This window comes from Pavona decussata, unplaced genomic scaffold, assembly GCF_977016875.1.
Source record: "Pavona decussata unplaced genomic scaffold, jaPavDecu1.1 SCAFFOLD_96, whole genome shotgun sequence".
In the NCBI taxonomy this organism is placed as follows: Eukaryota; Metazoa; Cnidaria; class Anthozoa; order Scleractinia; family Agariciidae; genus Pavona; species Pavona decussata.
In genome coordinates this window covers 2,511,072-2,525,120 of record NW_028145513.1, presented here as the reverse complement: position 1 = coordinate 2,525,120, position 14,049 = coordinate 2,511,072, and the positions used below count along the sequence as shown (strand labels likewise).

Sequence of the window (14,049 nt, the reverse complement as noted above, 5' to 3'; positions counted from 1 at the left end):
TTGGAGAGAGCTTCATTTCTTAATGGGATACAGTGTACATACTACCATGACTATTCTAAAATCAAAACATCTTTTTAATGTATGTACATGTGAATCATAATGATCTTTCACAAGTCTTTTTCTTTGAAGTCTAGAGGTCATGCAACATGCAAAAATAAATCATGTACCAGTGCCAGCTGAAAGCTGTCACTGTTTTGAGAAAAATACCTTTCCTCCAGGAAGAGGAACACCAAGCTTTGCCAGCCTTGATTGAGCAGCTTCAGCTTTCTTCTGTACAAAAATAAAAATTGATTCATTGCACAGCCCAACAGTTACGGAATGGGTTAAGAGAAGAATTTTTCACAAGACAGCGAAAGTCTGGTTTATTAAGGCTCCAAACAATAATTATTTAAAAAATTAAAAAATATATATTAATTTAAAAACAAGGGAAAATTCCAAGGCATGGGAAGCTCAGAAAAAAGATTTTCACACAGTCAAAATCGCAAAAGACATCTGTTTGAGATCACTATGGAACATCATTAACAATGCCTGATGAAGTGATTTTGGATAAAGTCAAAAATCGCACTAACCCAGTGACTTTGGAAGGAACTGGCAAGATTTTGTTTTGGACACCCTTACAAAATTATAGCAAGGTCAAAAAGTGGCTACTTGTTCACTGAATGCATGGAAGATCAGCAACACCTGAATATTATTTGAATTTTTGTTTCTCACAGTAAGATCGCACTGTGATCCATTGAGTGTGATGGGCAATTTATGGAACTTTAGGAATATGGTGTTAATTCCATAGTGATCCTGGATGTTGCATGCTTTGTGATCTGACAGTGATTTGCAGGACAATAGGCTATCGAGTCCCCAGCCTTCTGTCTTCTGTAGGGAAACAACACCAAAACTAAAACTCGCTAACAATCCATGGCCACATATATGGAATCTCCTGTAAAATTACACAGAAGACACAAAGACAGCCCCACATTGAGGTACACGGTAAGAGAATTTTAGTTCTACATTCATGGCTGTGTTTTAGTATTTTAGCATACAAAGTTGACATCAGGTTCATGTCATCAGATACTGAGCTTGGGCTGCCTGTGATCATCTGGCACTTCCATTACAGTGAAAAAAAAAAAAAGAGTCTTTTCTGGCTAAGGAGAGGAGGGTGGAGGGACAGGGGAACCTGATCTCATGATTGGGACCATAACCCCAAACTATTCAGTTAGCTCAATCTTTTGGGGGAAAGGCTAAAAATCTAATGGGCATAGAGTGGGGCAAAAATGTGTTACTGTTACTCAAATCCCCATGCAGCCTACACTCAATCTGTATCCATTTTTAAGTAATGTATATATTTGATGCTGATCGTGTATTGTATGTATGAATTTTATCATTTGCTGTGAAATAGTATTTGGGCTTAAGTGCAAGTTGGTCACAAAAGGTAGACAACAATTTGCTGTGAATGTTGAACTATTAAAGCCTGATTTGTATGTAATACAGAGGCCACATACCCTGTTTTCATCATAAATTATCTGTACAATACTCTTGGGTTTGGGTTCAGGAGCAGGGAGTTCTTCTTTCTCAGGCTCATTAGGTTCTTTGGAAGCTTCGTCTTCAAGTTGTTTCTAGCAAAAAAAAAATCAAAGTTATTTCTAGCAAATCAATAAAATGTAGAGCGGTTAATATATAGCACTAAAGTACAACATATGAGTGGATTTACTTTTTCATCTGAAGGCTCAAAAAACAGAAAACTGAAATGCCACAATAATAAAAGATTTGAAGATTTTCACTGAAATAATCAGAGTAGGGAGTGTGTTCCCTTATATGGTGTATTATAGCTATGTACCACCCCACCCCAAAGAGTATTCGTTTAAAACCATTTTAGTCTGAAAATGGGTTTGGTTTTACTTCCTGGTTTGAATAGACTTTTCAGGAAATTAGAAGAGTGTATTTATTTACTTTTTGTTTGTCTTCAAACAAAAAAGAAGAGAAACCAAAGATTCATTTGACATGATAAGTTCAATTGACAAGTACTATGCCAAATACACCAATGCAAACCACTATCTGGCCTGGTCTGAAAGAGGGGATGAAAAATTTTTGGTCTGCAACAAGTCAGGATTTAACTGGGTGGCATACTGTAACCCATTGTACAGTAGAAGCTCTCTTAACGGACACTCTTGTAAGCGGACAGCTCTACTTACAACCGCCTTCACAAAACCCCATTTGAACTCCCATACAAACTCTGTACAATATTTACATATTCCCATAAGCAGACATTCCTCTAAGCAGCTGCGGACACTTTCAGGGTTTATGATTTAGACCATTCCTTTGTTTTTAAGCTCCCATAGGCGGACACCCAAAAGAACATCCCATTTGCCTCTGAATCTTATTTTAATCAATCAATGTCACATTACTGTTCATCACAATGATTTTAGAGTGCATTAATAACAGTTATCCCATTATTGCGGCATTGCATAAGGCAAGGCAAAAAAAGTCATTTAATAATCTGCCCCCTACACCTCTAATGGTTGCTCACGAGAACCATTCTTGTAAGCAGCCAGCTCCAGTTACAGACGGTGTTCCAAGGGTGTCCGCTTACGAGGGCTTCCACTGTATTTTGTTTTCATCAAAGATGACCAGTATTCGACACTAACTTTCCTGCTAAATTGCCCTTTGGGCAACCAGGTCTCTATTTTTTGTTGCCTAGCGTATTTTTTGGCTGCCCAAAAAATCGCCGGCTCGCTTCGCTCGCCATTTATCCCGGGAAACAAAGCATAAATTTGGCCGCTTGGAGCCTGGGTACGGTAAATTTACCAACATTCTTTGCGGGTTAAAAAAACATGGCGGCCACGATTTTGTGCACAGTGTTTCGTGCTCGTTTCGTTGTATCTTGTTCAAACTAATATGTATCTTTTTTCGATCTACGGCTAACGGGTATGAAAATATCCCAAGGTAGGTACCCATATTAACACAATAAATAAATTGACGGCAAAAAGTTTTCAATTCGCTTTATTTCCTGCTGAACACACTGTGGACAGGAGCAAAACATCTGCTTGCCCGATCGGGCAACTTTTACCGTAGTTTTACTTGCCCATTGAATCATTTTACTTGCCCCGGGCAATCGGGCAAGCGCAAGTGTCGAACACTGATGACTTTTGAAAATAAAGCTTTATTCTTTAATCTTAGTCGTCTTGACCATTACTAACAAGAAACTAGTGCAGGCATGCACATGAGCTCTGCCAAGTGGCTACTTAAAGGCTTAATGTCATGTTTGTACCTTGCTGTATAATAATGTTGGTTACTTGGATAGCTGGATGTTCAGTTTGTTGATTGGACAGTTGATTTGTTTGTTCATTTGCTGCTTGATACAACTCATTTTGTTGGGACACTTTAGTATCAACCTAATTTCAAACACTCCAATTCCTCTAACCTCTTGCAATGTTGTGTATCACAGTGTGTTGTTCAAGGAAATATCCATATTCCTCGAGTACCTCCCCCCCCCCCCCCCACCCCTTTGGAAATTCCAAGTTAGGGGACGTATGGATACTTTCTGGAACTATACAACTCTGCTCGCAAATCTTGCAAACTTGAGAGGGCAGGGTGACAAGATTTGTCCCAACAAAATATTATGGAATGTACATGTCTGAAAGTGTAGGTTGGCCAGCAGGGGCCCGTTTCTCAAAAGTCTTGGTACTTTGTAACTTACCAGGCCTGATGAGTGATTTTGGTGATAAACATTTCTTAACAGAAGTCAATTTTTGTTAGCTTTGAATACTAAATTTTAAAATCTTATAATTCTATGAAACATTGGCCAGGTCCCATGTCTGTAATCAATGTGTTATTGGTGTTAAAACATTTAAAATAATATCCATATCGGGACCTGTAAGTTACTGGGACTTTCGAGAAACAGGGCCCCAGGTCAGCTACATGTAGTCCATCCATCATCAGACAAAGCCCTCTAAGTATGGCTTCAATTTAAGATTGCTGTGAATTTCCACAGTAAAATACATTAGATGAGAATAAATTTTAAAACACTTACCTGCATTTTCTTGAGATTGTTGATTTGCTGTTTGACCTGTGCAATCTCTCTATCCACCTTCTCCATTCCTTGTAACAGCTCATCTTTTGACATTATGTCCCCCGGTTCAGCCACTTCTGTTTTCTTTTCTCCTTCACCTTTATCCGCATGTGCTTCTAAACCTACTGATAATATTGTAATGATAAAGGATACAGCCTTCATGATCAGCACGGCTAAGAACTACTAGGCATGGATAGTGCAGTGCTATATTCCTTCTTCTTGAACAAGAGAACAAGAGTTTGATTTTCAACTCAAGTATCAACATTTTTCTTTGATTAACGTAAGTTTTTCCAACCCATATTTCTGCTTTTGTCAGATATTCTGTTGCAGCCTTTCATTAGTTTGAACCAAGTTATGGCTGGACATACCTTGTGCTGAGGGAGATATGGCCTCCACTGTGGGACCAGTGTATGACTCCTGAGGGTGAAAATAGATCAGATGCATTAGAGATAAACAAATATATGATACAGTAGGCAATGGCCACACTGACCAGTGCAAATCTCTTAATATTATTAATGGCTTCTCAGTGGAGACACTAAAAGCTACGAGTGCATTTATTTGTGCAGCTTTGTTTCAATGACTGAGAAATTGCAATAATATTGAAAGCTCCAGGTTAACCTTGGCAAACCTTGGTTAACCCTGTCTGACTGCTTTGGAGCCCTGGCTATGGAAGGCGGAATGGTGCAAAATTCAAGGAATCAAAATCGCTTCCAACATCAACAACCAATCTGCAGTTCAACATTTTCTTTCTAGATCAACAATAAAATCCGTCCAACTTCAACGGCAAATACAATAACCAACAACGAAAGTAAGTCAACACCAACAACAATTTCCTCTCGTCTTCAACAACGAATCACCTTCAAAACCAACAACACAAAATTCGTTCAACAATTTGGGGACGAGCGACTGGCTATGGTCGGGGGAGGTTGGGACCGAAAAATCCATCGCTGGGAAATAGAAGATGGCGGCCGGCGGAGCTGCTAGCCATAGTATCGGATGGGACTTGTTTTTTATAGATTTGGAACAGCTAGTCTTAGATTATGAGCAATTGAAAGCGTCAAACTTTACTACAAACTATTCCTTAGACGAAACTCTTCTGGAAAGGTTTGAAAATGCTGTCCAAGCTTTACGGAACATGCTTCCTCATGTCCATCATTCACATTCAGTTGCTGCTATATTACATGTAACACAGTTTATCTGGTTCGCTATATCCCTGCTCAACAGTATAGATTCCCTTGGCTACTACCAGTACTATTGTCAACTTCAGTCATTTTCCTGCTTCACAAGTATTTTTGTGTTCCCCATTCATTGCATGTATTACAGCAGTTGACATGTTCTGTGTACTTAACTCGTAATGTAGCTTTGAACATTTAGTGATCTGCTGGCATTTCCTCATTTTAAAAAAAATGCTCTTGAGGATGTATTCTGCGTAATAACTGTTGAACTTTTGCTAATCATTCTTTACACTTTAAATAGAATGACTGCAGTATATGCAAGAATCCCCAAGTAAAGTTCTTTTCAGCATTCACATTTCAAGTAACCCTTTGACATATTCATTGTCAGGGTCATGGTGGACCTTCCCCCGAAAGGGGTACACCAGGTTTGAAACCACAGGAGGTGTGATACATTGGGGGATTTGGAATCTGCCATGTTTCTTAAGGGTGTGGGGTAGGAAATTTTTGCTGTGAATTCTCTGGAGTAGTTTTATTTTACAAGGAAATTTGTTTTTTTATTGAAAACAATGGAGAATTGGCAGTAAACGAGTGCTTCAATACGTAAAGAAATAGATATTTGACAGGGGCATTGTGTAAGAAAAGAGGCATTTATTAAAATAACTATTATTTTCTGATTTATTTGCATCGCACTGTTTGCAATCACCGATGACTCAATGACCACTCAAACATATAGGCTACACAAAAGTCCAGGGGAAAGTTCTACAGTAAAAATATCCCTGCCGCTTTCCACTTGAATTCTCTTTTGCACAAGGAACACTTAATATCTTTCACTTGGGTCATCTTTGTTTCCCCCTTAATCTATCATTGACTTTTTGCAGATCCAATTTTGATTGTGATATTTTTTTCATCTAAATCTTTTGGTGACAAGATTTTTCAGGTTTTCCTTCAAGCCTGGGGGAGTTTGGGGGATTATAATTTATTTACCACAAATTTGCACCTCCCAATCATTTTGGAGTGCAACCATGGGGACCTTCCCCTGTAATTCAATAGTTGAAATTAAAATCAGAGCAACATTTATTTTACAAGACAAAAGTTGAAATTTTAAACTAAGAAACAAAATAAGATACATTCGAAGATACATTTGCTAAATTGACATTATGAAAATTTCAAGTTCTTGGAGGGTACACAACAGGTTTAAGGAATGTAAAATGTGGGATTTTACTTAATTCCTACTCCACTTTACAACATATTAGCTTCTGGTGAGACAAGATTCAGGATGTTAAAATCCAACTTTAGATATTCAGGAATTCTTAGCTATTTTAGAATTCAGGAGTCCAAGAAAAACTTAAGTGGGAATCAGAGTTTGTGGGCATATTGTGGACCCTCTTGTACAATTTTCATGTTGAGTTGAACACAACTGTTTAGTACAAAACAAACAATGTGATTTTAGTTAAAGCGCATTTGTAAACACAACAGAACACTCAGGAAAGCATTAGAAGCTAGAGTGCAGACATTAGACACATGAAATACTCTTAAATATTTACAGCTAACAAAAGCACAGAATGGAAATAGTGCTATCTTGATTTAGTAGAGTTTTATGGTTCTGATACCTGCACTCCAATCCAGAGAGTTAAGTAAAATAATATTTTCATATTCAAGCATTACATGTATGCATTTGTTCAAATTCTGTTAGCATGCCTACAATGCTTTGGAAACCCAAAGCAATCTGTTTACTGTTGGTCTGTAGTCCATGAACAGCTGTAACAAATGTTCAGGCGATTTCCCGAACATGTAATTCCGTAAAGTTCCAGCCGTTAAATGTCCCAAAAGTCCGAAAATAACCCTTCATAAACCACGCAACCACCGAGCTTCAAACCAAAATCCAACTCTCTTTATTTGGCTCACGCGATAAATACAACGCGCCATCAATTTCAAAGTTACAAACCAACCAATGCGCGCGCGCTTTTAAATCTATCAATCAAACGAAGCGCGCGCCCTGAAAAGCGTAAATTCAATATCAAGTTTCACAAAAGTTTCTTTCAAGTCACAACATGCCTACAATGCTTTGGAAACCCAAAGCAATCTGTTTACTGTTGGTCTGTAGTCCATGAACAGCTGTAACAAGTAGGTAATAAACATGTGAGAAATTTACCAACATGTACTGTTCAATTAGTAGCTTCCTTTCTATGGTCCATTATTCTCTGAATCCAAGCACAGTGAAGGCAGTATGGGCGAGGAGGGGCAAATGAGAGGGGGGCTGTTGTACACAGATTGCCAAGATACAACCCCACTGACCAACATCTCTGAGAAAAGGGGAGGAGGTCCTGTACTAGTACTGTACTGTATATTGCCAAGAAGACATTAAAACCCGCAGATAACAACCTAGATATCAGAACCTTTTTAGGCTAAAATTGTTGATTTTGATCCCTCATTTCCCTGTAAAAACCAATACTATAAGAACCTTTCTAGGCTAAAATTCTAGATTCTTGTTGGCAGGTTTTTACTGTAGTGGTCAACCACAGGATAAGGTTTTTTTGGTCATGTACCTAAGATTAAATATAAACCCTGCCAATTGAGAATGGACCTAATTACAGAAAGTCATTATTCCGACCAAATAGTGTAAAAGTCCTTCACAAAATTTGATTATTCAGATGAACAAATCTCCAGGATGTCATGCAAAATTTTGATACATAATATTGCTGAAAGTTTACATACAGTGAAAGGTCCCTTTTGCTTGGCAGGGCCCATATTGGAATTTCGGACCCCCAAATGTTCAGTCTTTCTCTGTGTACATTACTCATTAGTAACTAGACCTTGAAGAGTAGTAAAGCAATGTGTGTATATATCAATTCCATAACGATTTGATTCTTGTAGTGGATTAACCATAGTACATAGCTGGTCTAAGATACGATCTGAAAGTAGAGTGGCATCATCAATTGAATGTGAATGATGGACATGAGGAAGCATGTTCCGTAAAGCTTGGACAGCATTTTCAAACCTTTCCAGAAGAGTTTCGTCTAAGGAATAGTTTGTAGTAAAGTTTGACGCTTTCAATTGCTCATAATCTAAGACTAGCTGTTCCAAATCTATAAAAAACAAGTCCCATCCGATACCCGCCGGCCGCCATCTTCTATTTCCCAGCGATGGATTTTTCGGTCCCAACCTCCCCCGACCATAGCCAGTCGCTCGTCCCCAAATTGTTGAACGAATTTTGTGTTGTTGAAGTTGAGACTCTGTGCGATGTTGGTTTTGAAGGTGATTCGTTGTTGAAGACGAGAGGAAATTGTTGTTGGTGTTGACTTACTTTCGTTGTTGGTTATTGTATTTGCCGTTGAAGTTGGACGGATTTTATTGTTGATCTAGAAAGAAAATGTTGAACTGCAGATTGGTTGTTGATGTTGGAAGCGATTTTGATTCCTTGAATTTTGCACCATTCCGCCTTCCATACCTGGCTACACATTCTCCTACCTGTATTTGCATTATAATAAATTACAACTTTATTTTCACTCTTTCTGATGTTACCAGGGTTCAAAATAAAATCACAGCTTTTAGCCTGAATTTGTAGGCTTTTCTTGTCAAGGCTCATTTTTTTCCCGGCTGTCAATAACAAGTGAGGACTTACTCTCAATAGTCAACAACATGATTTTTGCGTGTGTGTACTGACTACACTAATTAACAAGTTTCAAGTTCAAGTTTATTTATTTCCACATATTAATTAAACACAAAGAACAGGAATTGGGGAAAAAGGAATGTAGAGGTGTGAAAACAAAAACCCATGGGGTTAAAACTGCAAGAATCTGCCAAAAACCCCTTTTCTAGCATGTGACAAAAATCTTCCTGAATTGAAATCACTTTCTTTTTTGAGAAACTTTAAAATTATAAACTGATTGAAAAAAGAAACTTCGCACATATCACATGCTTTGAACTGCTAAAATAATGTAAACGTCACATTCTTAATCTAAGTTACGGTGTTTCTCTGTGACAATTTCCTTCCAAACAAAGCATCGTGATGTGAATGGCTCTCTTTTCTAGGTATTTATTCAAGCGTACAATATGCAACCTTGTCTTGACAAACTGTTGCGGATCTTCATGCACAAACATGGGAAATCCATTCTGTTGAGCAACAGTATATGAATACAACTGACTTTAATTTGAATAAGTGAAAAGGCTTAACAAGCGGCACTACACAAGTTTTTGTGCAAAAAAAATCTTGATTACACATGTAGAAACATAAAGGCGGTAATGCAACAGAAAACTTGTATGTTGCACACTTGAACAAGCGCATAAAAGAGTTCATTATGAACAAGATTATTCTACCGATTTCTCCACACTCTTCAAATTTCCGAACCTTTTTTTCACTCTCTCTGCTCATTTAAAAATGCATTTTAAAATAGTTCTTGGCTACTTTATTGTCTGATTAGTGATATGAAATGTTTACCGTAAAATTACAGCGACTTTGATTTCAGTTGGCCAATAAAGGAATAAAATTGTCCACATTTCTTTAGTGAAAAGTCGCTGGCAAGTGTAGTCAAAGTACCGGCTGCTGTTTTGAACCCTGGTTACTAACTTTTTGGTCTGTTGGACTTACTTTATCATCTGATGTACATTATATATTAAGTTGTCTAAACTAATAAATAAGCAAGAAACCTTGATATTTTGAAAATGAAAAAAAAAAAACTGTTTCCACACACCCCTTCACTACACATGGATTTTGGTGATATTCTTCTTTCTTCATTATGAGTGGTTTGTTTAAGGAAATATATTCAATGTTCAAGACAGTGTTTCATTTACTGAATAATACATCATTCTCATTTATTCACCAGGCTTAAAATATTCAATCACATTTATTCCATTGCACATACATGTATGCCACACATGACATTCCAATCCTAGCAGTATGCAGGATGTTTTTCCCATGAGGCTAGTTTAATGGCCTTAGCTCCCACGAGTCTCCTTTAGCTCAGTGGTAGAGCATTTGAACTAGTAATCGGAAGGGCTTAGGTTCGACTCCTGATAGGAGCACTCACATTTTTTTCTGAGTATGCCTGTGTCACTTACTGAATAATAAATCATTCTCAGTAAATATTAAACAGCTTATTTCATCAGGCATGTGAACATTTCTCAAAGGTCCAGAGAACTTTTTGGGTCCAAAAAAACTGTTACTTTTTACTTGTACATGTACAGTGTTCAGAAATTCAAGTTTTGATAATTTGGCAGTTTTGAGAAGTGGACCCCAGGCTACAGACGTGACATATTGAAAAGATCACAGTTTCATCAGGATATATAAATACATGTAAAGTCTTAAAAAAATAGATACTTAGCAGTGTTTTGGAAAATATTTAAGTTGTGCCTCTTGATGAAACACTGTCTTGAACATTGAATATATTTCCTTAAACAAACCACTCAAATAATGAAGAAAGAAGAATATCACCAAAATCCAATCATTACGTATGTACCTTTCTTTGCAGAGCTCCACCAGGTGAAATTGAGGATGTGGTGCTTGGTCTACCTTTGCCATCCTTTAGTTTATCCTTTATAGTAGGGCCATATAAAGCCACAGAATGTGAAGACATAGGGGATACAATCTGTAAAGGGTGATGCTTGGCAACTGAAGCACCTTCATCCACGGATGGCAACAATGATACTTTCAAGGATGAAGCTGACTGTGATGTAGTAATTGACAGTGGTTGAGATGCCGTGGAGGAGGAGGAAGGAGGTGAAGAGGGTCTTGCCCTGGGTGAATGATGTGGTGAGAATCTTGGGGATAACTTTGCGGAGTGAGGTGATGATGGAGCACTGGTGGACTGTTGTTGAGAGAAATGAGCACTGCCTTCAGTAGAACTTTGCTGCTTTTTAGCATGAGTTTCAGATCTTTCATTATCTCTTCTACTTCCATCTCTGGAGAAATGAAAGGAACGACGACATATATCAGCATCTTTGCTTATGATTATTCTGTCTGCCTACAACATCTTGTCCTCTAACAGAAGGTCAGATTAAACGGTTGCTAACTCAGGTCACTTTAGTTTACCTACATGTATCATCGGTTACGAAAGTTACCAGAAAATGTTGGATTACATTGGATCTTATTGGGGTTCATTCTAGATTCATGTTCCCCTGGCACCATGGATTAATTTACAAGCACTGACATACACATGTTGCAGTGACTGCTATCATCTATTTACTATTAGGAGGTGTTGAATATATGGTTCAGTTGGCCTGAGTGTTTAAAGAAAGCCTACACACACAGATCGGACAGCATTCAGTCAGTAAAACACATGCCCAGTGCATTTAAACATTCTGTAGGCGACACCACTGCACAGACATCTAGCCAGGAGGACTTTCTGCAAGTGCCAAATCAAATTATGTTTGTTTTGTTTGTGTTTGTTTAGTTTGGTCTTGTTTTGAAATTGGATGGCAGAGGCCTTTTGTTTCTTCTCTTTTACATTGTTCATGTTTTGGTATTCACAGAAGGAACCAGCATACAGTCATGATGAAAGGAACAGCCTGTTTGTGCAAATGTTTCAAAGATCACTGATTGTTTAGTTTATTTCTATACTGCTTGCTATGAAATATTACAGTTTGTTTTATTTTTTTTCATTTATTACTCTATGATATATTTGAAGCATGTTTTATTGTTAGTCTGGCCTTTTTCTCTGAGGTTTATGCACCGCTTCCTTGATAAGCAAAATTAAACTACAGAGTGAGAGTGTGACATAGCACGTGTAGACTGCTCGCAAACCAATTTGCCTCTTTGCCTCTGGATGATACATCTTGTTCCGAAATAGTTACAAAGGGTAGTGAGAGCAAACTCCAAGAAGCTGTGGATGACCTTTCGAGACAAGCGAGTCTCGATGGGTTCCAATTGAATGAGGCCAAGTGCAAAGAACTCCGAATTGGTTTCTCCAATAGCAACCACGATTTTGAACCCCTAGTCCTAAATGGCAAACCCCTTGAATTAGTCACCAGTGCCAAATTGCTAGGCGTGACCATTAGCCACGACCTAAAGTGGAACATGCACAGCTCTGAACTAATTAGAAAATGTTCCTCTCGTCTCTACTTTTTACTTCAACTCAAGAGATCCGGAGTGGCACCAAGTGAACTGGTGCAATTCTATGTGACATGTATTAGGCCCGTCCTGGAATACGCAAGTCCTGTATTCCATCGTTCTCTACCAAACTACATTAGTGTAGATTTGGAACGGATCCAAAGAAGGGCATTCAGAATCATCTATCCTGACCTGTCATATAGTGTAGCACTAGAAACAGTTGGCCTACCGAAACTTCATGAGAGGAGAGAAAAGATTTCAATCGATCTGTTTGACGAGATCGTCTGTAACCCCACCCACAGTCTCCATAGCCTCCTCCCTCAAAGGAAGAATTGTAAATATGCACTGAGACGCAAAAGTGATTTCACTCTCCCCCTATGTAAGACCGAGCGTTTGAAGAACAGTTTTATTTTTAGCCATGTCTATAAGATGTAGATATTTTCTTTTTTCCTCTTTGTTATTATATTTTTAGCCATGTTTTTAAGATGTAGATAATTTTCTTATTTTCTCTTTGTAAATTTGTAAATATCCCGTAATTCAGGTTATGGCTGCAATGGTGTGTTTTATAATAAAGTATCTATCTATCTAAGTATCTATCTATCTATCTTTTATCTTAAAAACTGAAAAAAAACTAAACATGTTATCCTCAGGCTGTACTCAAGACCTCGGGCATAATTTTTCCCTATAAGAACCTCCCGGCAGGTGAATAGCATAATAATATTTCTCCACAAGCCTCCATGGAGATAATTTGTTTCCAAACATTCCTTCTACATGTATGTATCAAGGAAAAACTAAACTAGCACTAAATCACTACCTATTAAATTCTATCAAACCTGGGTTGTTGACCTTTAACTCCTTTTTGCTTTTGTACTGTTTTTGGTTTGATTTTGTTTCTGTTTCTTTTCTTCTTCCTTCTAGCCTTATTTACTCCAACAAACCAATCAAACATTGTAAATGGTGAAACAATTCCCAATAAAAAAGGGAAAAAACAGAAAAATAAAACTAAAATAAAAACCCCACTGTATATGTACCTAAATGCTTACAGATCATATTTATTTGAAATTTGGTTAAAAACAGATTCAAAAAAACATTCAGAACTAAATGAAAATGCAGTATACAACTTTTAATTTTAAAACAATTCAAAACCCCAACATTATTACAAAAGAATTTACATTTGACTTATCAACATATTTTAATCGTAACAACAGAGTATTTAATATGTAATTAAGGTACCCACCTTTCATGAATCTTAAGATCTTTTTCAACACTGACAGAACTAAAGTCATTAAATTCACCCAAACCAACTTCCTACAAGAAACCAAAGTAAGACAATCATCACTGTAAGATCAGCCTGCAGAACAGAACCCTCAGGCTTGTCGTCTAATAATTTATTGTAAATTAGTAAATGTAGGGCAAAAAAATTCCACTTGTCTGCCCATACAAGAGGAGTAGCTTGTTATCACAGATGAGTGGATTTTTAAATCGAATCACTATACAACAGGTAAAATTTCACAGGATGTAAGTAAGTAAGTAAGTAAGAGACCTTTTTTAAAGAGGGTAACATGTGACAGCTTAGGCCAATAACCCTGTGGCCCTGTGGAGATACTTCTATTTTGTAGTACTACTTGTACGTTTCTGAAGCACCCATTTACTCTGTAGAATTTCTAAGCCAACTGGTTTTCCAGAATGTTTATTTACAGCAAAGGTCAAATTTACCCACACCACTTCTTTTATTGTACTTGGTGTGAACCAATGGAATCCAAAGGAAA

At 37.6% G+C, this 14,049-nt stretch overlaps 1 protein-coding gene across 5 annotated transcripts in view; it reads right to left on the bottom strand.

The window, feature by feature from the left end:
* The window catches only part of LOC146472928 (uncharacterized), a 38,506-nt gene that overhangs the window by 19,918 nt on the left and 4,539 nt on the right, over window positions 1-14,049 (bottom strand). For 2 of the 5 annotated variants that reach the window (XM_085119143.1, XM_085119140.1), the window contains 6 exons: window positions 13,518-13,588; window positions 10,692-11,133; window positions 4,429-4,477; window positions 4,022-4,185; window positions 1,494-1,607; window positions 208-270 (listed from right to left, as the gene is read on the bottom strand). In XM_085119143.1, coding sequence (XP_084975269.1) covers window positions 208-270; window positions 1,494-1,607; window positions 4,022-4,185; window positions 4,429-4,477; window positions 10,692-11,133; window positions 13,518-13,588 — 903 coding nt within the window. The remainder of the gene's footprint in view (window positions 1-207; window positions 271-1,493; window positions 1,608-4,021; window positions 4,186-4,428; window positions 4,478-10,691; window positions 11,134-13,517; window positions 13,589-14,049) is intronic. The other 3 variants (XM_085119144.1, XM_085119141.1, XM_085119142.1) reach the window with 2 other exon arrangements.